This window comes from Fusarium solani (genome assembly GCF_023522795.1).
Source record: "Fusarium solani strain SB1 chromosome Unknown bctg00000001, whole genome shotgun sequence".
Lineage (NCBI taxonomy): Eukaryota > Fungi > Ascomycota > Sordariomycetes > Hypocreales > Nectriaceae > Fusarium > Fusarium solani.
The window spans coordinates 1,741,479-1,768,647 of NW_027072156.1; the positions used below are offsets into that span (position 1 = coordinate 1,741,479).

The 27,169-nt window shown below is 54.5% G+C and overlaps 8 protein-coding genes across 8 annotated transcripts; 3 read left to right on the forward strand and 5 right to left on the reverse strand.

Annotated features, from left to right (window-relative positions):
- Positions 1-1,884: 1,884 nt before the first annotated feature.
- On the reverse strand, positions 1,885-4,193 carry MRS44_002660 (uncharacterized protein; the record flags this gene model as incomplete). Its single annotated transcript, XM_065622910.1, has 3 exons — positions 1,885-3,177; positions 3,240-4,031; positions 4,098-4,193. 3 exons carry the CDS (start codon positions 4,191-4,193, stop codon positions 1,885-1,887), a joined length of 2,181 nt encoding a protein of 726 aa, XP_065478982.1.
- A 587-nt stretch (positions 4,194-4,780) lies between these two features.
- Positions 4,781-5,881, reverse strand: MRS44_002661 (uncharacterized protein; the record flags this gene model as incomplete). Its single annotated transcript, XM_046270599.1, has 1 exon — positions 4,781-5,881. The coding sequence occupies one exon, from the start codon at positions 5,879-5,881 to the stop codon at positions 4,781-4,783; it is 1,101 nt and encodes a 366-aa protein (XP_046136772.1).
- Positions 5,882-10,848: 4,967 nt separating this feature from the next.
- MRS44_002662 (uncharacterized protein) lies at positions 10,849-11,912 on the forward strand (the record flags this gene model as incomplete). The annotated part of the gene is made up of 3 exons (XM_046268131.2): positions 10,849-11,029; positions 11,089-11,465; positions 11,523-11,912. The coding sequence occupies 3 exons, from the start codon at positions 10,849-10,851 to the stop codon at positions 11,910-11,912; spliced, it is 948 nt and encodes a 315-aa protein (XP_046136773.1).
- A 907-nt stretch (positions 11,913-12,819) lies between these two features.
- Positions 12,820-14,920, reverse strand: MRS44_002663 (uncharacterized protein; the record flags this gene model as incomplete). Its single annotated transcript, XM_046268132.2, has 5 exons — positions 12,820-13,042; positions 13,111-13,336; positions 13,389-13,965; positions 14,023-14,517; positions 14,573-14,920. The coding sequence occupies 5 exons, from the start codon at positions 14,918-14,920 to the stop codon at positions 12,820-12,822; spliced, it is 1,869 nt and encodes a 622-aa protein (XP_046136774.1).
- Positions 14,921-18,084: 3,164 nt separating this feature from the next.
- On the forward strand, positions 18,085-19,320 carry MRS44_002664 (uncharacterized protein; the record flags this gene model as incomplete). The annotated part of the gene is made up of 4 exons (XM_046268133.2): positions 18,085-18,240; positions 18,296-18,735; positions 18,786-18,984; positions 19,036-19,320. The coding sequence occupies 4 exons, from the start codon at positions 18,085-18,087 to the stop codon at positions 19,318-19,320; spliced, it is 1,080 nt and encodes a 359-aa protein (XP_046136775.1).
- Positions 19,321-19,462: 142 nt separating this feature from the next.
- MRS44_002665 (uncharacterized protein) lies at positions 19,463-20,942 on the reverse strand (the record flags this gene model as incomplete). The annotated part of the gene is made up of 2 exons (XM_046268134.2): positions 19,463-20,055; positions 20,114-20,942. The coding sequence occupies 2 exons, from the start codon at positions 20,940-20,942 to the stop codon at positions 19,463-19,465; spliced, it is 1,422 nt and encodes a 473-aa protein (XP_046136776.1).
- Positions 20,943-21,754: 812 nt separating this feature from the next.
- MRS44_002666 (uncharacterized protein) lies at positions 21,755-23,734 on the forward strand (the record flags this gene model as incomplete). The annotated part of the gene is made up of 1 exon (XM_046275196.2): positions 21,755-23,734. One exon carries the CDS (start codon positions 21,755-21,757, stop codon positions 23,732-23,734), a length of 1,980 nt encoding a protein of 659 aa, XP_046136777.1.
- Positions 23,735-24,260: 526 nt separating this feature from the next.
- Positions 24,261-26,834, reverse strand: MRS44_002667 (uncharacterized protein; the record flags this gene model as incomplete). Its single annotated transcript, XM_065622911.1, has 6 exons — positions 24,261-25,047; positions 25,105-25,943; positions 25,997-26,353; positions 26,407-26,567; positions 26,627-26,654; positions 26,718-26,834. 6 exons carry the CDS (start codon positions 26,832-26,834, stop codon positions 24,261-24,263), a joined length of 2,289 nt encoding a protein of 762 aa, XP_065478983.1.
- Between the last annotated feature and the right edge of the window lie 335 nt (positions 26,835-27,169).

The following is a 27,169-nucleotide window of genomic DNA, read 5'->3' on the forward strand; positions in this document are numbered from 1 at the left end:
AGGGCAAAAAAAGAAAAATGTAAACGAGAGAGCCCTGGAATATTGATTGGGCGAGCGGGTAGGTCGAGTTATATCAACGGTAGCAAGCGAGACGAGAGGAGACGAGAGGCGCGCGCCAACGGGACACTGACAGGCAAACGGACGATGCGATGGCTTGCCTTCTCTCCTTCACAGCCCAGCCTGGTCTTGGCTCCGTGCCGGGTTGTGACAGCGGTTGCGCGCAAAGGCGATCAGCTCGGCCGTTGTTGGGTCTTTGTCTGCTTGCGGCCACACACCCTTTTTTTGCGACAGTCGGCGCAAGGGGATTGGATGAGGGTGTGCGGGAGAGGTGCACGTTTTGGAGATGAGACAGGGAAGAGAAAAAAACCACCTTGAGCAAGTGATTGTTACCCTCGCTTGTGCTTGCTTCTTGCTTGCTTGAGGATGACAGTCAAGTTCTTCCTCTTGTCCCTCTTTTTCTCTTGATCTTGAGAGAGGAAGAGAGGAAAGGTGAGAGCAATTCAAGGCTTGTTGAAGATCAAAAGGTGGTGGGTTGATTTTCTGCCAAACTCTTTTTTTCTCTCCTGGTCGAGAGGTCCTTGCATCCATACAACATTTAAAAAAAAAAAAGTCAGGTCGCTCCTTCCCTTGAGTGATCAAGGTGCATCAGCGCAGGGGGCAGGATCAGCCCATGCAACTGCCGGCCCATCGACCCACAGTGGAGACGCGCCAGAAGGAAAAGACCCTACAGGGGATCGATCTGACGGGCAATGGCACTGACTGAGTGAAGGGGTTCCGAACTCTTAACTTAGGTCCTCTGTAAGACAAAGGAGAACGAGGCGATGAGAGGAGGACGAGGAGAGGCAGGTACGAGGGGATACAGATGCCAGGTGCGCACAGGATTGGATCTGAAAGTCGTTGTGGCCTTTTAATTATGGGCTGCTAAATATAAACCTGGTCTAACTTTGGCACTGTAACGCTTTTGGACAAACAGGGCTTCAGCTCGCAGCTCTCAGCACTCACTTGCTTTAAACACCTTCCATGATGGACCCATCTATTCTCAAACAGATCAATCCAAGTGTCAATTATAACTGCATGACAACTCTACACACGCATAAAGGACTCGACCACGGCAACAGTGATTCATCCACGCATTCTCGAAACGATCATGTCGAATGACAAACACAGCAGCACAGCAAGAGTGCAACGCTGCATCACTGAGGCCACCAACAGCTTCTGGTCTACCTATCCCGAACCCTCACGGCTTCTGTCCTCTCACGCCCTGAGGCCGTGCAATCTGCACGTCGGCGTGTCAAAGCATTCCCTCTCTTTTTGCCTCGCACCCCCATCATCCAATCAGCTCCCAGCCGTGCTGGGGAATTTCCCAGAGTGCAACGCCTAGAACGCCTCGCCGTGAGAGAAATGCTACCAGAGCACCCGTCCCCGTTGCGGTTTCACGGCGCGGGGGGGCAGCAATCACAGGCCCAACGGGCGGCCACTCGCATACGGGACGGTTTTGCCGTTGCTCTTTTCAGCTCGCCGCTTACTCCGTTGTAGTAGTCTGCCTTGTGGCTTGGAAACCTGCCCGGGCTTGGCTTGGTATTAGGCAGCAAATCAGGCTCTCAGAAACAAGCAGCAGGTTCTCAGGAATACTACGCAGTAGAACAGATAGAAGCAAGCGCCTTGTTATTTGGTCAAAGGCGACCGCATCATGCATAGTACATGCAATGGAATAGTAGGTATGTAGTTGTTCAAGGTGTACGCTTGCTTGTTGGATAGAGTCCTAGACATAGACTCACAGCCAATCTCACTGCCTCCACCACTATGTTCCAGTCTGGATAACGCCTGCTAATTAATCAACCCACGAGGCTTTGTGTATTTGCTTTTTTAACTCAAAAATCCAACTCAAACGGCGGGCCCACCGTCTCCCGTCGCCGGAAACTGATTCAGCATCTGCCAGACCGTGTCGTCACCCCAGTCGCCCCCAAACTGCCACAGTAAATCATCCCCTCCAATCTCCCCCTCTGTTGATCCTAATGGTAGCATCATGCCGTCTGGACCCGCTGTGAGATCGTTGTAGATTAGATCCCCCGTGGGGAAGAACGTCGCCATCGTCGCCAGGCTGTCTGCTGGTGGTGTCCTCCACGCCGTTTCCGTCACGGGCTGAGACTGTGTCAGACCGGCAACGTCGCCCGTGCCGAGCGATGAGCTTCCCGGTGTGGAAGTTGGTGCCAAGCCACTTGAACCGGTTGTCGATCTGTTTTCCGTGGAGGAGAGTGAGGTGCTCTCTGCTTTCGCAACCGCCCTCTTGAACCGCACAACGATAGCCCTGAGAACACCCTGTGCCGATTTTGCGAGTGGATTACGCTCCTGCATGGCTGAGAACCGCTCGATAGTCCACTGAAAGTGCTCCAGGATCTTACCCGTGAGCTCAGCATGCTCTTGCGGGAAGAGGATGTATACAGAGGCAATGAGCACGATGGCGTCGAAGCTGCTGAAGAAGAGCATGAAATTCCTCCACGAGTCTGGTGGCAGTCCTTCAAACGTCAACTTTTGAATCTCGAGCGTTCTGAGGCTGGAGTTGATGGCCTCCACCCTGCTCTCCTTCCGGTTGAAGACGTACGGCCGGTGCAGCGCCGTCTTGCTGAACTGGTGTAGGTGGGCGAAGTAGTATCGATTCGCTTGATACCAGTGTGTCTCGGGGCGATCGTCCCATCGCGTGTCGGGATTTTCTAGTCGGAAAGCAGGTGGCATCTTCTTGTCGAGATCGAGGATGCTCTGGTGGACCTGATCAACTTTGCTAAAGTCGACCGGATATGGACCTTCATTTTCAAGGTTCATGATTGCTCGTAGTGGTCCGCAAAGCTGGTAGTTCCAAAGAAGCCGAGTTATCGGCGTAGGAGGATCGTCTTCACCGCGAGGGACTATCGGCGACTTGTCTCCATTCTCCGGCAAGATGGCGTCCACCGGCGGCGTGGGGAGGAGTTTATTCCAATCTATCGTCCCAGGGCGTCCAAGCACCATAGCACAGTTGAGATCCCATACGGCGAGTAGAGCATACATTCTCCTTCTCCGTTGTATCACCCATTGGTTCTCGAGAACGCTTTCGATGCTAGAGTCCTTGGGTTTCGGGTCCAAACTATCGCGATGTATGCCTAGCTCCTGCGCATCGCGGGTGGCCATGGCAATGGTGTGCCACTGCTGAGTATTAGGATAGGTTCATTCTGTAACATCGACTTAATACTTGCCGCTTCAGTGACCTTGGCTGTAAACTTGAAAAACGATGCCCTCAGGAATTGCGCCTGAACCGTCACCAGTGACAGGTGCTTCTTCCCCAGCAGATCCACAACCGCCTGACCAGAGTCGCTGTAATCAACCGCCAGATCCTCAAACCGCATGCTCCCGGCGTACTTGAGCGAGTCAAACACCGGATCTGGCCGCTCTGGCAAGAGCAGAAGTGCTGTAGCGATGACTTGGAACACCAAGGCCGGGAACGCACGCAGCTCGGGGCTCAACCCGCGCGGGCCGACGGTCGACAGTATGGAAAAGGGGAGATTGTTCCATGCTTCGAGCTGCGCGTAAAAGACCACTGGGTCGATGGCAAAGTACTGCCAGTTGAAGCCGCGCATGTACATCTCAACAAGTTTGTCGATGTAGTTCCTCGCGGGCAGCTGACGGATGATGCCCTTGTACTTTTCCCTCAGCGCAAGGTCCTCTTCCGGTGAGCCGGCTGAGAATTCATTAGATCTGCCTGTAGATGAAGGTGAGCCATGTTCGCCGTCGGTTACTGTCTCAATCTGCTTCAAAAGTCCCATTGTTGACGCGCCGTTCTGGGCGTAGCCCCAGTCAGCCGCCTTTGACGACAGAAGCTCATCGAAGCCATCTTCGGTCGAGTCGCTGGATTGTGCTGGAGATGGCTCTAAACCCTTTTCCGTCTGTTGATGCTGGCGTTTTTGGCGACTCTCCTTGGCCGTTGGCGCGCCAGTCTCATAAATACAGGCTGACTCCTTATTCCTTGACCTGCAGTTCCCACATGGCAGCTCTCGATCACACTGTGATACGGTTAGCAAAGATCCATTGTTGGCTTATTCTAGCCAAGATTGCAGTTATTCACAAACCCTTTGCTTCCTGCGATGGCATTCAGTGCAGCTGATGACGATTCGACGTCGCTTTCTCACTCGTGGGCCATCGCCTTCTCCACGGGGCGGTGTCATGACGGCTTATGAATGATGGTGTCTGACCTCAGGGAGATATCCTTCACATGATTGGTCACTTGATTTAGTACGCGTATACTGTACTGAGACCGTCTCTGCGCTTCAAACAAACAAAAACATTCATCTCAATCCGAGGCTGCTTCATCTCAGTTCACTTCCACGGTGAGATGAGACGAGATGAGACCGGACCAAGATTCTGGCGTCACCGAGTGGGGGCTCCGGAGCAATCGGCTTTAACGTTACCCACCACCACAAACTCAACCCTGGATTTCAGCCCTGTCAAAACTGTGGAGATGAAGCGCCGAGCTCCCACGTCAAGGAAAAGGGAAGGTCAGAGCTGTGCGCTCGGACAGAGACGCTATAGCGGTAGTGATAGTCATACGGTAGTGCTTGGATAACGTATCGTCCCTAGCCAGGGCTCATTGTTCTCCATTGAAAGCGACTAAATACTTCCGCAGTTGCTCCAGTACAGTCATGATGATGATATTGATATTGCAATTCCCGCTTGATATTTCGCCAACCTCTGAGATGCTCATCCCTTCTCCCATAACGACCATGCCATGTCCGCGTGAAATCCGCCCCCGTCTTCAACGAACCCGTTCCGTGTAAGCCTTCCAAGCTGCCGATCGGTATCGCTCAGCTTCTCCCTCGGGGTCGCTGGCCTTGATGATGCCCCGACCGACAATGGCGATGTCGGCACCGGCAACGCCGATGATCTTCTGTGGCGTGTTGTACTGCTGACCCTTGCCGTCTCCCTTGATGGCGGCGTTCTCGTCCTCACCCTCGGGGGGCAGTTGGCAGCCAGGTGTCATGTGAATGAAGGCATCGTCGGGTTGTGAGTTGAGACATTCCTGTGAGACGAATCCCATGACAAAGCTCTTGTGTTCCCTCGCGGCCTCGACGCAGGCTTGCGTGTACTCCTTGTTCATAAAGTTGCCCTGGCTGGACATTTGTGCCAGGATAAGCAGACCCCTCTCGATCGGCGCCTCTTCGATACCGGGAAATACTGCCTCGTCGCCCTCGGGGATCGTCTTGACAAGACGTGGTGAATCGGCCGACTCGTACTGCTGCGTGACCGTCGTGGTCGAGACGATACTACCCTTACGACCGTTATCGGCTCGAGGCGGATCCGGGTGGTCGTTTTGGTTCTCGGCATCTGAGCGTTCGCTGTCCTCGTCCAACTGACTGGCCGTGGGAGTCCCGATGCTGATAGACGTCTTGACCTCGTAGTGGTATCGCTCGAGCCATCTGGCGGCAGCGTTGGACAGGGACGTGACCGAAGCCTTACCGGGGACCATGTTGACGTTGACGATGTGCGCCCACTCGATGATGCGCGCGGCACCGCTGGTGTATTGCAGCTCGACCGTGTTACCAATGTCGCCAAACTTACGATCCTCGAAGATAAGGAAGCCGTGCTTGCGAGCTAGAGCGGCGAGCCTCGCGCCGGTTCCCGTCTTGGGGTCAAAGTCCCAACCGGAGACCATGTCATGATGGGTCTTGAGGACGACGATGGAGGGGCCAATCTTGTCGGCAAAGTAGAGGAGCTCGCGGGCGGTTGCGACATCGGCGCTGAGGCAGAGATTCGAGGCCTTGAGGTCCATGAGCTTGAAGAGGTGTCGGTTGAGAGGATGAGTGGCCGTCTCAGACCGACTGGCGAAGGTCGCCTTGAGCGACGGATGCGACGACATGATGCGACCGTATGTGTGATGCGAGTAGAGGAGATTGAAGAGTGAGGAGGTGTGCAGAGGAGACGGGGAAAAGGCAGAGCAAGGGCAAGCTGCACGCGAGGATATACACTATGTCGGCCTCGAAATTGCAACTACTCGCTTGGCCTTGACCTCGCGCAACTCGGACGGATGACCTGGACGGACGATCTGGCGCAAGTGGCGGAATTTGTGGAGGGGAAACTGGGGAGTTTGGACACGAAGACGAGAAGCCACAGATAGGAACAAGGGGAGTAGATCTAATTGGCTTTTGTCCGAGAGTTGTTGTATGAGAATCACGATCGGTGTGAGGGATCGACCGATAAAGCCGGGAAGAAGGAGAAGAGAAAGAGGAAGAAGAAGAGAGGAGGAGAGGAGAGGAGAGGTAAAGGTCAAGTGGAAGGTGAAGGATTTATGAGAAGGAAAGGTCAAGGCCAGGACAAGTCAAGTTAAGTCAAGTCGAGGACGGAGGAAGTCGAGAGAAGAGAAGGAGCGACAAGACAAGGCGGCAGGACGGACGGGAACGACGCTGGTGAAAAGTGAAAAGTGACGATCCACAGCTCCAAGGGACCGGCCAGCTACGAGAGGCGACAAGGCTAGAGACTAGACAGGTAGAGGCTAGCTAGCCGGAGAGCTGGAGGGCCAGAAAGAGGCTAAGGAGAGAAACTGCCCGGCAAGCCAAAGTCCCCGCCGAGAAGCAAGTCGCCCCGAGGCTCAAACGCATGTACTTGTACTGTACGTAGCGCTGCGTCCCTAATGTAGGGCCAGGGATTCGATTCGAGGTGCAGTGGATGGATGGGAGTGGAGGGCAGGGATTGCGCTTTTAGAGCTTGTGTGCCTTAAAAAGAGGCGGACGAATATGGGCTAGGCGCAGGGACCGGGGGTTGACAGAGGCGAGCGAAACGAAGGATGGAAGGGGGGAAGAGCCCAAGAAATGATGAATCGGGGCTTGAGGATGCTGTTTGGGGTGGCTTGCGGTGCTGCGATGGATGCGTTGTGCTGTGTTGTGCTTGTGCGAAGCTTGGCTTGGCTTGCTTGCTGGCTGCTGGCTTGCTGCGAGGTTGTATGGTCCGAGGGGCAAAGAGGCGGCGATCCCAGAATCTGAAGCCAGGGGAATGAGCCACAGTCGTAGCGTGGATATACTAGCCCGGGACCTGGGGTTACTACGTCGTGAGGGTAGGTCAAGGAGGGTTGTCTAGGGCCTAGAGAATGAGCCGGAAGTCGTCTGGTGTAAGAGAGAGGAACAGTAGCAACGAAATTGCTCTGAGAGAGGAGCGAAATGAACGAGTTGCTGGCGTTGCTGGCACTCTGTCTAGGCGTGGTACTTCGTATCAGTCAGTTCTCTAGATGTGACCAAAACTGCCGAAACCAACAAAAATTTCAAAAGCCCTAACGTAGGTCGTTGACCGTGTCTGTTTATTGCTTTGCCTCCTGCGTTATGCCCCTCCATGCCCCATAATGGTCCATCATGCCCGCAGAACAAAGACCCTGCCCACCAGTGACGTGTGTCGTGGGGCGGCAACCCAAGTCAAGGTGAACGAGAGGGTGCCGAGTTTTTCTGGAGGCGGGAAGCTTGTTGATGGCACCGGGGAAGGTTAAGCCGAGTTGAGCTGAAATCCCATCTCATGATGCGCCTCGAGGGGGAGGCTTGAGCAAAGGAGGAGATTGAGCTACCTCCCGGTCGAGCATGATGGGATCAAGCTCCCATAGATCCTTGGTAAATGGAGGGGGATCAGCACCAGAGACAAGAGGGGCTCCGGGATATCCACAGAGGCGTCTATCAGCAGGTCAAGGTCCCTTCATCCACAACGGGCCTATCCACTGAGGCGACTCTGGGCAGCTGGGGAGCCCCAGAGGGCTTTTGAGTGGTGGCATCTGATATCCAGTTGGGTAACACGGCATCTCCTCACCAGTCCAAACGGGACGAGACAGAGTCTGAATCGAGAGTCAGCCCGAGACAGAAGCTCTTCTCAGGTCAAGACTGAGACGCCTAAATGGACGACGCGGGGTGTCCACTGAAGTGAAGCCAGCCGTCGACATGACACAACAGGGGCCTGACCATCCTTGGACGCGCGCTCTCTCGCTCGCTGGCTGCCGGCCAAGTAGCCCTGGGAGCGGAGCCCTGACCACCGCGGCGCCATCCCAAGCCATCTTCGACCACCCGGACAAGATGAGACGACGAGACGGGACGAGACCGGCCAATGCCCATATCCTCGGGCTTGGTAATGCCACTAGCGGGCCCGGCAACGTAGCACCGCGACTCCAATTATAGGACAGGGAAACATTTTGCGGACGAGAGGATATCTATTAAGGATCACCCAACAAAATCTTTGACTCTTGTTCGTCGTCGCCTCGAGTTTAAGAGTTTGAAGACGGAGCAGCCGGCAGAGCAAGCTGCAGCACATCCCAAGCCAGGGAAAACTAGCGCGGCCGGTGACATTCCCTGATGCAAGGCACAAAGGCCGCGGCCAACAACCTTTAACCATACGGCAAGCACCCTTTTTTTTTTCTCCTCGCGGGGAGGGGGGAACGAGCTGTGGCTCTTAGTACTGGAGGTTCAAACGGCCTTAGCCTCCCTCGGGCCAACCACCACCACCAATCTTGCCCAGGATATCGTGTCACGGGCATGAGCTTGACGAGCTTTGGACTGCTAATACTAATGCTGTCCGCTGCGGGCGGGCTTGGGCTTGTTGAGAGATCGTCGCCCGGGTTCCGGATCCGCCATCCCCAGACTTTCTTGTTTCCTCTCTTGACCCTTGCTGATTACCTGAGACATGAGAGAAGCGGTTCACCGGCGACATGATTGATCCCGGTTCGAGAGATATGCAGGCTTAATCAGGTCATCGCTGGAAGAGCTGTTTGGTTAAGGGGTCCTCCTTTCAGACCTACCCTTTCTCGATGTCACCATCCCGTTGCGAAAGCTTGTCTTGTCGGCTATCCCGCAAAATCCCTCTCCACTCCCCGGCGGCCCCGAGCTCGAGGTTTAGCTCTCTTGGGCCCTGTCCAGGGAAAACGAGGGGTGTCATGTAGTCGAGGAAGAAACTACCTTGTCTCGATCCGGCTGCATTCGCTTATATGTATAGACTCTCGCTTGCTTGCCTGTCCGCGCGTTCAACTTGCGCGTCGAATAGCTTCCGTGTAAATGACTTGGAGCCGCTTACACACTTCCCGAAGTAACCAGCCGGGACTTGGCGATGCCGAGAAATGGCATCAAGCCAGGCGTCGGTTGATGTAGTCTAGCTACCTTGTAGCTTCATCGTCTCGATACGAGATTAGCCCTTGACCTCTGCTAGTTGATCGATCTGCCTGCTTAGCTGCTGTAGCTGGGCACTTTACGCGGGATATCAAGTGGTGAGGGGCAGGGCAAGGGAAGGTCATGGGAGTGGCTTGAATTGAGTTTGCGCGACGAGGGTGCTAAAGACGGCAAACCCCACGACACGTCAGGCTTCGTCCTTTTGATATTGCATTCATTAAGTAGTTATCTGCTGTGGTTTGTCCGGGACAGGCAAGCGAGGGATGTGATGAATGAGTTGGTGCACGAGGCTTGGCTTGGACGGTGAGGACGGCATCTCATGGAGGGAGCCAAGCCATAGTAATCTCGCAGATGACGTACATGTCGTCCTATGGCTTTGTTGGAGGGCAGCAACAACTGTTCTCAGGTGCCTGATTCGGTGATTTCGCGAGAATGCGTATATGAACTTGGATATTGGTATCCGAGTTGTGTGTAGAAACTTTGTCGTTGCCTCGAGATTGGATGTCGTTGCCTCACTCGAAGTTTGTTCCATCCAATGAGACAGGCCAGCAGAATGTACCAACAAACCCAACGTGGAAGTCCTCGGAGACAGACTCAGACAGTACATAAACGGGTACGAAATTCTGTGCGAACAAGTTTTGCTGATGAACTCACGCACTCACTTACGTGTCCCGTAACCGCGTACATGATCGGGCATGCACCAGACCATGCGCGCAATCTGTGACACCGAGGTCCATAGTTATCATCCCATCGCGGCTATTCCGTCGCGCCGCATGAGAGAGCAGAGGAGTCATGATAGCCTCTCTTATCTCCTACCAGATGGCCGCTAATGCACATCAAGCGGATGATCAGCCTCTTGTGTCTCCCTATCTCTCGCCCAGCACGCACAATGCGACGTCAGGGCTAGCCTGGCAGCTAAGCGGCCCAGTCGACCAAGTCACGGCGCGTAGCTTGGCAACGTGTGTTGTCAAGTTTGAGACTGCGAAACTGCCCGCTTTGTCATCAGAACCTCGGCGGCCCGTCTCTCGACCGCCAGTGCAAATCGTACGTGCTGGAGCGTGAGGTGAGTGAGGTGCACGCTGGCATCTTGACAGAAATCAGCCTCTATGGTGGAGAAGGCCGCGCTGGCCCTGTCTGACAATTTGCCTCGAGCGGATCAATTCAGGGGATCTCGTGGTTTGGCGGGTGCTGATTTTGAACAGCTTCAGACTTTGATGCCGCTTTAAATTATCACCACTTTTAATAAAATCCACACACTCTACAGCTCTAAACGGCCCGCTAGCGTGCCCGAGCCTACCGAAAAAGCCCCTGCCACTCTTGGCAGAAGCATCCCATTCCATCAATCCATCCAATCCATCCAGTGGGAAAAGGGAGCCTCTAGAGGACGAGTACCTACCGCCTTCCGCTGTCATCACTCTAGAACCTTGCCCGACTTTTTTGGTTCCCTCTTCTGTTTTTTTTTTAACTTCTCATCCGCTCCTTTGCTCCTCAACGAGTCCGATTCTTCACCGCGCGCTGCTTCCTATATCTTGACGGCCCTGACGATAGCTTCAACAGCGCCAAGCTACCCCTGCCCCTTTCGCAACCAGTCTCACCACTATCCGTATCTCGACAAAGGTGGTCGTCAGCGGACGATAAGCCACAACCGTTATCGCGACTCCTCCAAACCATCTCCGCGCAGTCTTCAGCTTCAAACATCATGAGCCCGCGAACCCGACGACAGGCCGCCAAGGCTGGCAGCTCTTCATCTGACTCGGAACGCGATGTCAAGGCCAACGGCTCCAGCAACACCAACGGCAACGGCGCTGCTCACGGCGCTCCGGATGCTTCGGACAGTGCCCCTCGCGAGAACATCTTCCTCTTCTGGCCCAACCTCATTGGTATAACGAGCTGTGCTGTCGCTCAAGCCTTATTCTCGTCGCTGACACAACCCCTCCAGGCTACGCGCGAATCGTCCTCGCTATCGCATCCCTCTACTACATGCCCCTCCATCCTCGCACGTGCTCGTTCCTCTACAGTGTCTCATGTCTCCTCGATGCCCTCGATGGCTACGTCGCGCGCATCTACGAACAGTCGACTCGCTTCGGCGCCGTCCTCGACATGGTGACGGATCGCTGCACCACGGCCTGTCTCATTGTCTTCCTGTCATCCGCGTTCCCTCGATGGGCCATCGTCTTCCAGGGTCTGATTGCCCTTGATCTCGCCAGCCACTACATGCACATGTATGCCACCCTTGTTGTCTCGGGCACCGATTCGAGCCACAAGAACATCGATGCGAGCCAGAACTGGCTTCTCAGCCTCTACTATACCAACAAGGTGCGCCAACCCCTCACTCGTCCGCAATTCGCCCCCAAAGCAACTAACATCTTCTAGAACGTCCTCTTTGCCCTTTGCGCCCTTAACGAGCTGTTCTTCATCGCGCTCTACCTCCTCTGCTTCTCGTCTCCTCTCGTCTCCCCCTACCTGATCAAGCCTGTCAAGGAGGTCGGCGCCGAGCTCCAGGCCGGTGCTCAGGTCAACACATCGATTCTGGAACAGATCTTCCCTGATCCCTTCAGCCCCGCCGCTCTCGAACTGGCCCGAGCCAACAAGATGGATTCCACCGTCCCCTGGATCATTGCTGGCGTCAGCTTCCCTTTCATGTTCATCAAGCAGTTCATCAACATCGTTCAGCTTGTCAATGCGAGCCAAGGGCTGGCTGAGATCGATATCAAGACCCGCAAGGAGAAGGGTCTTCCCCGACCCAAGGCCAAGAAGGCTTAAATTCGACGGAACTTTCTATAGTCCCTCGGGATAACTGTTTTAATGATTCTGGCCACGGCCATCGACTGGGATGGTGAACCCAGTTCCTTGCTGGCGACCTTTCGACTTTTCTCACTGTCTATCAACTTCTGACTGACGGAAACCGGCTTATCAGCCTGTTTTCTCAGCCATTTCAACAACGCCTCGTCTCAACAAGGCGCAATCTCTAGGGAAGACTTATGGGGGACATTATACGAGCCCCCCGGACCTGCATGACTCGGCGTAAGAGGTACGGATTTGATGATTCCAACCTCGGAAGGGAGGTGAATTACTGGGTTAAGGGGAAATGCAGTGTCCTCACTAAAGGAGGAGGAGGAGGAGGAAGGAAGGAAAATCGCTGATTGATTGTTGGAGGAGATAATCACGGAAATCTTTCTCACTGGGATTTAGCGGGTGCACGTTTAGACTTCGTTGTACACATACCTTTTTTCTCTTGAGGGTATTCCCTTTTCTTTGTTTTGTTCCTTTTTCTATATCTTCTTAATTGTAGACGGATGTCGGATACACACTCGCTGGAATTGAACGAGATTTACATCTTCATTCTTTGAAAAGTCTTGCCAAACTCGAATAGATAAAGGGGAGGGAGATGTGAGAGCTAATCATGGAATCACCCGCAAATGGCTGAAGACATGAGCTCAGCTTCACCACCCAGTTTCATGACCTGGCTTCATATAACTCTGGTGTTAGAGAGGCACAAGTCTAAGTGAACAAGCATTGCCAAGATAGCGAAGGATTAAATTGACGGTATGGTCTAGCCAAAGTGAAAGAATCAACAAGATGGTATATTCAAACTCAAATCATGACATCCAACTCTCGTGGTAGCAACTCCAGTGGCTCCCATGAATTTTCCTCTCAACCAGTCCATCGGTCAATTCCCTGCTGAAGCGCTCGCCGTGGCAGTAGTTCCTTGGGGACCCTTCTGCACGGGATGCGAGTCACCAGAGTCGCTGCCCTCGACAATGCCGGCACCAAGGGTGCCAGGAGTGGCATCCTCAGGGGCCTTGGCGAAACCGTACCAGGCGACAACAGCCACACCGAGAATACCGCAGATGCAGCTGAAGACGAGGGCGACGATGCCGCGGGGAGTGAAGCTACGATGACGTGTTAATGGAATGTCTCTTACAATATGAAGATCGAGAATAGATGTCAGGAAACTTACCCAGAGGGGAGGGGTCTAGAAGGCTTGTTCTCGCCAGTGAGGTCAAGGTAGTCGGCCGTGTTGGCAGCAGCGTTACCCTTGGTGGCCATGTTAGCGGCGGCGCAGGCGTCGAGGTGATTCTTGGGGATCTCAATGGTCTTCTGCAGAGTAAGGGGATCCTCGACAAAGGTGGCGATGAGACCAGAGATGACGTGCCACTCGATGTGGCAATGGAAGAGCCAGACACCTGTTAGAAGTTGGTTAGAAATTGATCTTTCATATGGCTGGGGGGATCTCACCTGGGTTGTCGGCCTTGAAGCGCATGACAATGTTGCCATTGGGGTAGATGACGAGGGTATCACGGCGCATAGGAGTGTCAGGGAGGTCCTTATCGGGGACCTTGGTGTCTGCCCAGATACCAGCCTCTTCCTCGGACCGGAAGACAGCCTGGAAGGCGTGTCCGTGGAGATGGAAAGGGTGGCGGCCCGAGTCGAGGTTGTTGACGACGAGCTGGACAATCTCGTTCTTCTTCAGGACCACCGAGTTGGTATAGCTGCCATAGATGGTGGGGTTGGTGGCGTCTTCGCCGGCGTTGAGGACCGTGTACAGTGTGGGAACCTTGGCGCCGGTGTAGGTGATGTTGTTGAAGAAGGCGTAGTTCTTACCGTCGCGGAGGTTGTCCATCATGACATCGAGGGTCACCTCGTGGTCGGGCTCTCCGAGGAGATCCATCTTGTCGTAGGGGACGAGTGTCATGTCGTCAAAGGGATCGAGGGTGTCGACAGTGGCAGCCTCGGGCTTGTCCTTGGAGTCGTCGTACACGAGCCAGCCAGTGGCGTTGTAGTTGAGGTCGTCGGGAAGGACATCAAAGAGGGTCTAAGAGAGTGAGGATGAGTTTTTGCTCGATGACACTGCAGGTTTTAGGTCACTTACGGTATCCATGCTTGCGACGATGGGGAAGTTCTTGGAGGTGTCCTTCTTAGTGGTGAGGAGGAAGCTCACACGCTGAGCAGCAGAGATGTAGATCATCTCAGCCTCAGCAGCCTCAGTGTAGATACCGTCGACCTCAACGATGCGCATCTTATGGCCCTCGAACCAAAGGTACTGACCAGCAAAGGCACCCATGTTGATGGTTCGGAACAGGTAGGTCGTGTCGGGCTTGACGGACAGGGTGTAGTTGGTGGTCTCGTTCATGAGGGCGTTCTGAGGAACGGGCTCGGCACCGGAGGGGTTGGACTTGGACATGAACTGGGGAATGAGAGTCTGCATCTCTTCATGATACCAGTCGGAGAGGGTGAAGATGAGCTCCTCGTCATAGTCATCCTTGTAGGGGAACTTCTTGTCATGGACAATGAAGGGAGCGCGCAGGCCGTCGGGGTATTGAGCGCTGGTGTGCGAGTGGTACCAGTAGGTTCCGGGCTGGTCAACCTTTTGCAGTTGTTAGTCGACTGAATGAAGGAATTGGTTGAAGGAGTTCTCTTACTGTAAAGTTGTATGTAAAGGTTGTGCCAGGGGTAATGGGGCATTGAACCACACCAGCAGGACCATCCATGTGGTTGCTTCCGTTCATGTAGAGGCCGTGGAAATGCAGCGAGGTGGACTGGTTGCCCAGGTTGTTGTGGGCATTGATGATGACCCTGTCACCAATGTCGACCTCGATACTAGGAATAGGCCACTTGCCATTGATTCCAATAACTGGACGCTCGTAGGCACCGTCAGGGTTTCCTCTGACCCAGCCAATGTCGAAGTCATATTTCCTCGTGGCAGCGGCAGCCAGCTGAGGGAGCGCAAGCAGCGAGGCTGCTGCGTAGGGAAGAGAGTTGAAGAGCATTGTGAAGGAATGGAGAGTAACACAAGTTACCTCGAGCTCATCAACACACAAGGGGGGAAGAGGGTATCAAGGATAGGAAGATGGGATGGGGGGAGGAGGAGGAGGGTGAAGAGGAGATAAGCTCAACAATGCAGTTATTAGAGCTTGCAGACGGGAGGCAACACAAGGTGGTGTCCCACAGTTCGTCCGTCCACCGTGGATCGGAACTTGAGGCAAGCAACGAACAAGGCGGAATGGATTAGATGGGGGTCGCGGAATAAGAGGACGACGATGGGATGATCAGCTCACGAGCATGGGGAAATGGATGCAGCATCCCATCAATGATGCAGAGAATGCGTGGGTGATGTTGTACCGGGCACACGAGAGGAGAGATTGATAAATAATAATAGCAGGCGCCGAGTCAAGCGCCCAATTGAGCTGTCTGCGGCACGGTGATCCATCCCTCCATCCATGTCTGAGGAGCTATACCCACGCGCGGGTGGGCGTATGCGAACGAGTAGCAGGGAAGCGATGCCGGAAGGAAAGCAAGTGCACGCAGAAGAATTGGAGCGGCGCATGATGGATTCAAACTGAGAAGGCGATGGGCCGGCCGTGGGCCATGAGCCGATCGAGAGCTTGAAGAGAAAACCACGACGGCGGAATCGAGAGCTAGCCCAGTCTAGGCTGGCTCAACTGGGCTGACCCTCCATTAGCCTGGAGATGGATAAGATGAGCAGCTGTTGGTCCATTGTGGCTTGAGAGGGCCATGCATTGGACGGTGTAAGTGGTTGGTGTTTTGTTGCAGGAGCTGAGTTTTCGGTAAGTTGGCTAGGCCCAGTTGTAGCTAGAACCTGCCTAGTCCTAGACGGTCAAGGTGGTCCCACCTTCCGTTTCTTCATCTTATCAATCGCAACCCTTTTTTCCTCGTGTTCCCCTCTGACTCTTGTTCATGGGCTAGCCCAGACTTGTTGATCAGAGTTGAAAAAGGTCCGCTTACCTTAGGTTCCAGGTGTGGTGCCACCCGTTACCGGCACCGACGCAGAAACTTGCATGGATACTCGCATGGGCGCCAAACGAAAAGAAGCTTGGGCTGAAGCTTGTCCCGACCCTGGCCCTTGATCATGATGCTAATCCTCGTCGATGGAGCTTTCTCTGCCGTGGGGACCCTGCAGTCGCCTCAAGTATCCCGTGCCAAGACGGCTCACCCGCAATCATCAACGTGCAGAGTCTCGGCGATCGGCTCTCGGCCGTGGGTTTCTGTTACCTACTCTTGAGGGTAGACATCGCGCATGGATCGACAGGCGACATTGGCGACGAGGGGGGACTCTTCTCGAAACTCATCGCAACGAGACCAATTCCGCACTTTGAGATAGGCCCAAGAGGCGCCTGAAAAAAGAGGGTCTCACGGCACGTCAAAGCCGAGCTGGACACACCTCATCCCCGTCCCTGCCCAGCCACAAGTTCGCGGTGCATTCGATAAACGACCCTGGGTGGACCCCATCAACGGTCGAGAAGCCAATCCATGGGCGTCTAGAGGGATGAGTGGTCTGACAGACGAGACCTGCTGCGTGTGTCCGAGACAGAGAAGGACAATGTCCTACGGTCTGGCCTGCTGGCGTTCTCGATCGTGCTTCAATGGTGGCGGTTGTTTGATGTTTTGATCATCAGGTGTAGATCAGATAATCGCAGAGATAATCGGTATCTGATGATCTGATAACCTTGATTCCAGAAGCTTTGATCTTGATCACAAGACGCCAGAAAAAAAAAAAAAAAGCATCACCATCATGACAGCCTCGGCAGAAGAGGCCCGTGAATGTTGTCTGCCCGCCCGTCGGCCGCCCGTGTCTCCATCAGGCCGGGATCCTCCTGTGACTGCAGCTGAACTGAACTGAACTGAACTGCCGCCAACACCCACGGATTCATCTTGTTTGACGTAACCGCAAGAACCGCAGCATCATCAATCCGATATTTGCCTCCTTTGACGATTCATACGAGATGCTTCATTAAGAAAGAGGATCAAGAAAGAAAAAAAGACAACATCAAACCCCCATCCTGCCAGAATCCCAAACTAAATTAGAGGCACCGCTAGACTTACACGCACGAGGATGGACATCCCTTCGTTGTCTCCCTTGCCCGAGGAAGCCAGCCATGCATTGTGGGGTAGAGGCTGCTTTCTCGCCAGGGTCCTCGAGTCAATTGGACGCCATGTAGCCATCCACAGTTTCAACATTGTCGCATGACTTTGCTGCTGTCGATCGCAACCCGTGCCATGCCTCTATTCAGCATCCTTGTCTGTTTTTACACTGACCGAGATCCTCCGAGGAAATCCGATATCAATCAATCTACGAAAATGAACCCGAGAATAGAAAAAGTGAGCTCACAATTAACGCCCAGCAGTTCGCTACGAAATGTGTCGGAACTGTAAGGGAAAATCACCTGTCTTGTGCATCTCCACAGACCACAGTCGAGATGCCTCAACTACTGTACCGTACTCAACCACCACCAACACCAACCGAATAAGCTGCAACGCCATCTGAGGGAAATCTAGGGCATCCACTCACATCCTCTCAGTAGCAATCGAATTAAACACACGCCCCCCTTCTCTACACAAACAGAAGAAACATCCCACGTCACGGCAATTCCTTGCCGAACCTCGACTGCTAGCAACAAGCCACAGGCCCCATCCGCAGCCCCCCAGCTGAGCCTTTTGATCGCCCGTTTTTGCACCCCAATATGCATGGATTGAGGGGGCCAACCCGGTCCTCTGGGATCCGACACAATGGAGCCCTTTCCGCTTCTCTCGTTTCTCGTCTGCCATGTGGTTCTCAAGATTTGCAAACTTGCCGTATTAGTTAGCGTAGCCTATGAGTAAATACCACGGTCCGTGGCTCTTCTTCTTGCTCGGTTTCATTTCCACCCCCTCCCTTACTTTAGGACGAACCGATCCCAGGTTTATCTGATCCGTCTCCGTCGGCCGTGAATTACAGTCCATGATCCTTTATCAGATCAAGCTCGCCGCTACCTCGCGCCGCTAGTTTCAAGCCCTCACACCCAAAAAGGACCCGGTGTAACCCATTGCCACACCTCGTTGCCCTCTTCTTATCGTCCTTTCTAACCCTCCTCCCCTCTGAGCTGGACTCTCCCCTCATCTTGACTCTGTAGTCCTCAGAAAAAAATCCATCATCATGGCCGTCGACGTCTTTGCGGTTCCCGTCTTCCTCGTCGTCTTCCGAGAGACTCTCGAGACCGTCATCATCGTCTCGGTCCTGCTTGCTTTCCTCAAGCAGACTCTCGACGGCCCCAATGGCGATATCAAGGTGTACAAGCAGCTTAGACGCCAGGTAAGCCACCACTCCTCCACCCTTCCACAACTCACGATACTAACACAGCTCATAGGTCTGGCTCGGCACCGGCATAGGCTTCTTCATCTGCATGATCGTTGCCGCCGCCCTCATCGGCGTCTTCTACACCGTCGGCAGCAACTCGTGGGACAAGCACGAGTACTACTACGAGGGCGCCTTCTCCCTCTTCGCCTCCCTTATTATCTCCGTCATGGGCGCTGCTCTGCTCCGTGTCGGTAAGATGCAGGCCAAGTGGCGCGTCAAGCTCGCCAAGGCCCTCGAGTCTCCCCTCAAGGCCGGCTCCAAGGGCTGGGTCAAGAAGTCGCTCGAGAAGTACGCCATGTTCGTCCTTCCCTTCATCACCGTCCTGCGTGAGGGTATCGAGGCTGTCGTCTTCGTTGCCGGTGTATCCTTCTCCGCCTCGGCCAAGTCCATCCCCCTGCCCACCGTCGTCGGCCTCCTTGCTGGCTGCTTCGTTGGTTACGTTCTGTACAAGTAAGTTTGCTTCCCTATCTTGAACCGCCTTCAAGTGCTGACTGCTTCAGGGGTGGTTCGAGCACCAAGCTCCAACTCTTCCTCGTTGTCTCGACCTGCCTTCTATATCTCGTCGGTGCTGGTCTCTTCTCTCGCTCCGTCTGGAGCTTCGAGATGGCCAAGTGGAACGAGTACATTGGCGGCGAGGCTGACGAGTTTGGCAATGGCCCTGGCTCTTATGATATCGACCAGAGCGTCTGGCACGTCAACGTAAGATAACCTTGTTCCCACATTGAATCTCTCCCTTCTGACTCTCTCAAGTGCTGTGCCTCTACCGATACCATCCAAAACGGCTGGAGTATCTTCAACGCCATCCTGGGCTGGACCAACTCGGCCACTTATGGCTCTGTCATCTCGTACAACCTGTACTGGATCTGCGTCATGCTCGGTTTCATCGTCATGCGGTTCCACGAGACCCACGGCCGCTGGCCCTTCACGAAGGCCAAGGCCCCTGCTGCCGCTGTCAACGATACCGAGAGCCATGCTAGCTCTACCGTTCCCAAGAACATCCCCACCGAGAAGACCACCACCGTAGGATCGGCGTAAGGAGGAAGACGAAAGTGACAAATTGAAGCGCACCTAGCGTGTAATCATGTGCGATTCGGTTCGGCTTCTCTATTCTTCATGAGTTCATCTCAGTCTATTTACCAAAACACGCAACAACAAGCAAGTCTTGTTTTCCTCTTAATCAACTCTCAGGGGTCCAGTCCCACTCTTCAGCCGTGAACATGGCCTTGGCCATACGGTCCACGTAGAATGCTCCCTCATGTCGTAGCCTTTGGTCGTTTGCAAGGGCCCTCGTGAATGCGAATTTTTTGGGCGGTACATCGTTGTTAGAGGCTTGGTCTTGCAAGGGCACCCATGAGGTTTCGGCTCGTTGCTTCTTCCAACTGGCATAGGATATTGGAACGACATTAGCCGATAACATCGAACGCATGTATCCCACGATGGGCTCGAGCCGTACCCGCAGCCCACAGTTAGTGTGGTGCTTGTCGACTTGGTAACTGGGGCACTGCTGCAGCGTTGATAACAGTTCCTCAATCTCGATCATAGCTGTGTCAGGAACTGTATTCAGTGATGCTGGGCTGTAGTCAACCAGGAATAGCAAGTTCTTGCCAACAAGGAACTTGAGCATCTGGCCAAGTTGAAACGAGTCACATGCCGCGCTGGAATCATATCCAAGCTTGCATTGTCTCTCGCGAGATGAAAACAACGCGAGAAAGTGACGTTGGACAGAAGCGATGGTGTTGAGTATACACTCACGCCGGAATCGAAGCTCCTCTGCTCGCGATTAGTCCTTTACTCTCTTTAGTCCCGTTCCATCGAGTCTGAGGCTTACCTTCTATACCATCTGGCAAGTTCCACCAAGCAGCAGGCAGATCCGCTTCAGGGTCATGAAATTCGCTCCATAGAGTCGATCCCCGCATGATCAGCTCTCGGGTCGACTGCTGCAGACGCATCGGCTGTCCCAATAGCCAGGCAACAAGAATCTTCTGGCGAAGCACTTGCTCCGTGTCTGTGGACTTCCCGTCCTCGCTCCGCAGAGGCTTGTTGGACGTCAGAGGCCACTTGAACTTGAGTTCCGTGTTCAAAACGCGGGCCACAGCTGCCACGCAGTCGAACCGATCTGCAACAATGGCTAAGGTCGTGACATATGACATAGTGCCGCGTGACGTTTTTGGGGGCTTCTGGTGAATAATGTTTAAGATGTCTTCCATGGCATTCTCCCGACCTGCCGCCTGAGTGGCATCGTCATCATCCGTGATGGGGATCCAGGGTAGATCCTGGATGTCTGCCTCCCCTGGCTTGATCTTTAGCTGCGCAAGCTTGTCATGGGCATCCGATATAATTCTGGCTTCTCGGAACTGCGAATTCGAGAGCAGGTTGGAAAAGTACTTGGAGTGCTTCTTCAGGACTGCCAGGCTGACACGATATGCCACCCGAACCTTCGACTTCAGATCCGAAGGCTTAGGGGGTTGAATCCCGGCCTTTCTGCTAGCGGCAATGGCAGCTTTGCGAGACTTTTTGAGAGTGCCGATAGAAGTCTCAAAGGTCACATCCAGAACAATGTCTCCGGCAGCATCGACATCGACTGTCCGGGGAAGATCTCTCTTAGAAGCTTCGGACCCGTCCGCCTCGGCGGGTGCTGCAGTGCCGGACTCGCCCATTTGCCAGGTGATGGGTATTTTTCGACATGAGAGATGTCAGCCTGTGTAGAGGCGTGGGAGTGTATAGACCGGAGGGCACAACAGCTGTAGCTGAACGAAGCCTCGTCGTGATAAAACTGATGAAATTGATAAAGATGCTGGCGGTCGAATGACGTTTCTTCACTCTGCCAGTAGGTACGTATCCGTTGTACCTACCGCCTTTCCAGCGCCAGGGGATCGGAGCCTACAGGACAGTGACGCACTAAAGTCAAGGACTGTGCGCCCGCAAGTCGTTAATTTTAGCGATTGCAACGGGGTATCGGCCCCTGAAATCCCGACGTGGCCCCCGCCAAATTGGCCTGGAGCATGGCAACTCTGTTCTCTGGTTGGCCAGATACTCAATCCCGAAGAGCGATCCCGGCCGGGACGGCTCCACTCTGGAAATCGTTGTCCATCCATCATCGTCACTTTTCAACAACCAACAAACAGGGCTGAGCCAGATCTTGCACCTTTCTTTGCCAACTCGTCTGTGCAACGACGGGTGCCTCGACGAAGCTCTTGCGATTCACTCAGGAGCAGAAAAGACCGACGCCATCATTGCCTTGTTGGCATCTTCACCCGATCCAAAGCTGGCATCCTGTCCGCGCCCTCTCAACATCCTCCGTCCTGAGCCGCCGATATCCTCTCGTCACCCCCTGTTCCCCTCCGCTAACGCAGCCCGACGCTCAGCAACTCGCCCCATGGCTCTGCAGACAGCAACCTGCACAGCGCTCCGGTTTTCCAAGGGACCCTGATGATCGAAGACTGGCGATTTCAGGCACTCTTCTTCGACAATGGCTCCATTTACACATCCTGCCACGACCCCCGCGATCCGGCTTCTTAGGTCCACGTCCACCGGCTATACCCCGAATTGCGTCAATATCCGACTGTTCAGCTGCAATGGCAGGACCAACGCGCTGCGCCGGTTACACAATCTGCCTGGAACGAGCAATTGCTCGCGATTCTCTGCGGCATATTCGACATGGGCGACTTCATCCGAGGGATCAGGACATCTCCGGTCTAAGCGCCCGAAACTACACCCAGGCCGAAAATCCCCGTCATTCGCCGAGATAGAATCGCGACGAGAATTCCACACATACTTCGTAACACATCTCCCTTCCTCATCGGTTCATCCCGACTCTCGCATCCGAGGGCCTGGTCACAAACTGCCTCGCGATGCCTCGACCCCTCACACTCCGAGCCCCGGGTCGGCCCCCGCTGTCTCCCCGCCCTATATCCCGTCAACCCGAGACTTGACTGTGGTGCGCATTCCAATGCGCCGAGCGAAACATCACTTGGGAGTTGCAACGGCTCGGGGAAGCCGTCCATATAATGAGGACAGAGACCAGGCTGGCACCATCAGCCTTCCAGCCTTTGCCAAGAGGGCGCCTAGGAGCGTTCAGCAGAAGCCTGGGGAAGCAACAGCAGCCGACAGCGCTTGGGGAGACCCTCAGGTCTTCTACTTTGGTGTATTTGACGGTCATGGAGGATTTCAATGCGCTGATTTTGTCCGCGACGAACTGCCCGGCTATATCGAGAGGGCATCGGAGGAATTCGGCTTGCAGAGCAGTTTGCGCAAGAAGAAGCCAGGTCGGGAGAACACCATTCACAACCACCACCATGACCATAAGCATAAGACGCGATTATCAAAACCATCAGCGACCAAGAAGGAGGCTCTTAATGCGGTTCACATGAAAGGGCCCGAGGAAGTAAAAAAAGATGCCAAGATGACCGATCCCCAGTATGATAGTATCTCTGACAAGCCCATACACGGAGAACCAATGCACAGCGCAACTTCGCCGCCTGCTGAGGTCTCGGATCTTTCAAAAGCTATTCGAATGGAAAAGAATCTGGTCAAGGAGTATAGGGACACCATTGGCGGCTACTTTAGGCGCTTTCACCCTGAACACTTTGTTCTGTCGAGGGAAAATCCAGGGGAAGGGCACAAGATCACGATAGAGTCGGTTCTCACTTACGCCTTCTTGCGAGCCGATCTCGACTTTGTGTCAGCTCAGGCGCAAAAGGCAGACCCGGACGATTCGAGGGTGGGAGACACACCTCTGAACAATGATGAGGTCTTTGGTAGCCCTGCGACGCCGACTGGACACGACATTGGGGGCCCTACACGCTTCAAGGGGGGTTCTACAGCCTCGATCGCACTCATCTCTACACCTACTCCTGCTCCTTTCTGGCATCCTGCTGCACAGTCCACACTCCTCTGTGCCCACGTGGGTGACAGCCGTATCTTGCTCTGCGATACTGCTACCGGCCTCGCCCAACCCCTGACGTCGGATCACCACCCCAGTAGTCCAACAGAGAGCCGCCGATTGCGACGTTACGCGCCGGCCGGGTCGATGGTCTCGGGCGATAGCTTCGGCGAGGAGCGCATCGCCGGCCTGGCCAACAGCCGCGCCTTTGGTGACATGAAGAGCAAGCGGATCGGTGTTTCGGCTGAGCCCGAGCTCACACGCGTCGAGATGGGACCGGCTCAATACTCGTTCCTCGTTCTCATGACGGACGGTATCTCGGGCACGCTCAGCGACCAGGAGATCGTCGACGTGGTCAAGGAGGCTCGTACGCCCGAGGAGGGCGCTCGAAACATTGTCGCGTACGCCACCGAGGTTTCCTCTGACGGCGACAACGCTACCTGCCAGGTCGTCCGCCTCGGTGGCTGGGAGCGTCGATCTGAAGGCGGCCTCGGCAGTCTGGGTACCAAGGAGATTCGTGACGCGCGCATTGCAGAGGCCCAAGACCCACGGAGAGTCAGGAAGTAATGACGGCCTCGAGACTGGCCAATATCAAGTGAATTATCTGTGCTGGTGCAACGGTTGAGGGAATATCTGAGCAGATGAGCATCTATCTAGCATGTTTTGTATCTCCAGCACTACTATACTTTGTTGCTTTTCTTGTTTGCAATGGCATGGGACTAGGAGTTGAGGGGCTAAATCATAGCGACAGAGCAAGCGCTTGCTTAGGGAGGGAGAATCATCAGCGTCACTTGATCATCATTCCACTTTTGAAAGACACCCTGGCTGGTGGTCAGGGTTTATAGCATCGTATCCACGATATGTATGATCTTTGCGTCTTTATATTCACTAGACAAGAATACCTACTTGAATACCCTCCTCTACGACGAAGCATCTCTCGTTCTTTTGGTATTGGATATCACAACGGCCGTATACAAATCATTCCTGCCTGAACCCGATCCAATCCCAGTCCCCATTGATCCATGCCAACCCCGCGATCTTCATGTAACATATCGCTCTGCACCGCTAATTTTCCATTGGGGGTAGTTGTTGTCTAGTATCCGTGATTCTGACCAGGGTACTGGCCCCAAGACGGCGGAGGCTGCTGGCCGGGAGGTCCACCATAGCCACCCTGTTGACCGTAAGGGGGATATTGAGGAGCTCCGTAGCCCGGGCCTCCGTATTGTTGAGGAGAAGGGGCTCCGTACTGTCCAGGGGGAGGACCACCATATTGTCCGGGAGGTGGACCACCGTACTGGCCCGGAGGCGGGGCGCCGTATCCTTGGGGCGGAGTAGGGCCGCCATAGCCACCATAAGATGGCTGAGGCGGAGCGTTGTAGCCACCTGGAGGACCCTGTTGATACCCGGTGTCCGATCCCCCATAGCTAGGATTCTGGCCATAGTCGAATGAGGTCTGGCTGGGCGGCGCCGGCGAGGTAGACATATAGTTCTTTCCTGGGTCACCATCCTTACCCTCCATGGCATCGAGATCACGAGTCTTAACGTGTGACCACAAGGAGCCCGCGACCTTGCCGTGACCAAGGTTGGAAATATCACCAAAGGTACCGTGGTTGCAGCCAGCACCTCCACCACCACCGCCGCGGTGCGAGTTCTGGTTGAGGATATGGTTCTTATGCTGCTTAACAGACTCGGAAGAAAGGAGGTGGGCAAGCTCGTGGCGTCGAGGATGTTCATCTGCCCACTTCTTCACCGTCCTGAACATGTCACGCTGGATCTCAACGTGCTCGTCGCGGGCGGCAGGATGGTGGAATGCCCGAAGCACATCATTGCAGATCTCATCGACGGAAATACGGGGGTTCTCCCAGGCATAGAGAACACGCCTATGGTTAGTTAGTATGCTGCTTAGGGTTATGAATAGAACCTGAGATTTTACTTACGGGACAGTGTACTGCAGGATAGTAGCGGCAACACGACCGGCGCATGAGTTGAGGATGTTGGTAAAGTGATCCTTGGACAACATGGAGTGAGTGGGGTCATCGCATCGAGGGTTGTCCCAGGGCTCATATTGCGAGTTGGCGCTGGCAGTGATGACGCCTGAAGAACCATCCTTGAGGACCTTGGAGACCTGGTTGATAATAGGTCGGATGAAGGGAGCGAGGAGACCCAGAATAAAGGCAGTCAGAGTCTCGCTGATCTTCTCGAGCAGCTTCTCAAGGCCAGGAACCTTGGCGATTCCACGGCTGATGGCCTTGACAACCTTGTCTCGGAATTCGAGAATGGGGTAAATCTGGCCGGCCACCTTGACAGGGTCAAAGTTGGGGCTCATACCGGGCACTTGGTTAGCGTTGTCCCGGGACAAGTCGCCTCGAGTTCCCTGATAACCCCTGTTCTGCCTCTCCTGGGCCTCGGAGTTGGCCTGGAGGTCTCTGGCCTGAGAAGCAAAGCCGTCTCCGACACCGGGAAGCTTCGATACCAGACCGACGAAGTCGGTTGGTGTAGAAGAGATTCCAAGGAAGCCACCCAACAAGGACCTCTCGCCGCTGCCGCCGTTTCCGCCGCTTCGAGTTCCCTCGGCGTTCTTGAGAGCAATGTCGACCTCGTCAACCTCGGACTGGGTAAAGTGGTCCGAAGCTTCTCCAATAACGGAGTGAAGGAAGTCGACAGCTCCAAAGGTACCGGTAACAAGGGGATAGACGCGCTTGCCATGGAGGTTGATTTCGGTCCCCGAACCGCAGTGGGGGAAGACAGAGTGGTAGCCAAGCTCACGGAGGGCAAGCTCACAGTAGTTGCTGTGGGCGCTGAAGTCCTCCATGGTGTGCAGAGCCTGACCCAGACATCGCAGGGCCTCGCAAAGGTCCTCCTCTTTCCCTTCTTGGCACCATTGGTGTAGAGGCGGCCGAAATGGATGCTGCGCGCAAAGCTGAATCGCAGATAAGCTGCGCTGGTCGCCCAGTTGCCGTTCTCGTTCGCGATATAATTCTTCATGCCAGTGCGAGGGTCTATCTGCGTCTCTATCTTTTCGACAGGTCCGCGCAACCGTTTATCGAAAGTGCGAGCGTCGACGCCATCTCCGTAGCCAAGGGGGTTGTCGATGTGTTCCTCTGGGCGATAGACACCAAGACGGTCTGCGGTCACCTCGAACTCCTCAGTGGCATAGCCGTGAGCCATGAAAGACAGTACCCAAACCTGCCGAGGTTAGACGACGGACATTGTTTGGCGCATCTAGCGCGGGTCCTTACCAGAATGCGAATCGTCTCTGCGTTAACGCCCTTCAAGCTGCCGATGTCGACGGCCTGGGAATAGTCACGCAGCCAATTTCCAAAGTAAGTACGCTTGATAAGCATCGAAGTCCATTTCTTTCCGTTGAGGAAGGCGATCGTCTCGAGCATATCCTCAATGTCTAGACGCGGTGTAAGCAACATGTGACGAAACAGGTGCTGGGAGGGGTAGCTTGCTCACCTCCATGACGCCAATTGTGGCCTTCGACCTAGATACCGAATGCGCGCGTTAATAAAGACCTCGGCGATAGCTACCAAGGGACAGTGCGAACCTGAGCGATCGAGGGAATGTTTCCAGCTCCAAAGGCGTTAGCTTTGCCGGGCAACAGGATGAGGCAGACCGCGAAGAGCAGCAGCCACGAGCCCCGCGGCAAGGAAAATGACGGCATGGTGGTAACGCAGCCCTACAGCGCGGGGTTATAGAATACAAGGGTCGCGATAGAGGGTAGATAGGAGTATCGGTTCGTCAGAGGAGAGCAGGAGGGGAAATCAGACGAGGAGAAGAGGGGAGGAGAGGTTTAAGAGCTGACTTGAGTGCGAAGGGAAGAGGCGGCGCACAAGCTAAAGGGCAGAAGGTGACGATAAGTGGTTGCCACTTGATGACGGATTTGCTGTGGCTGGTTGCTATGCGCAAGAGCCCGAGGTGCCCTACCGAGACTTGGCTGTTACAGTACAACTGCGCTTCAGGGCTGCTTGGCTCCCACTTTGGGCGGCCATGGATTTC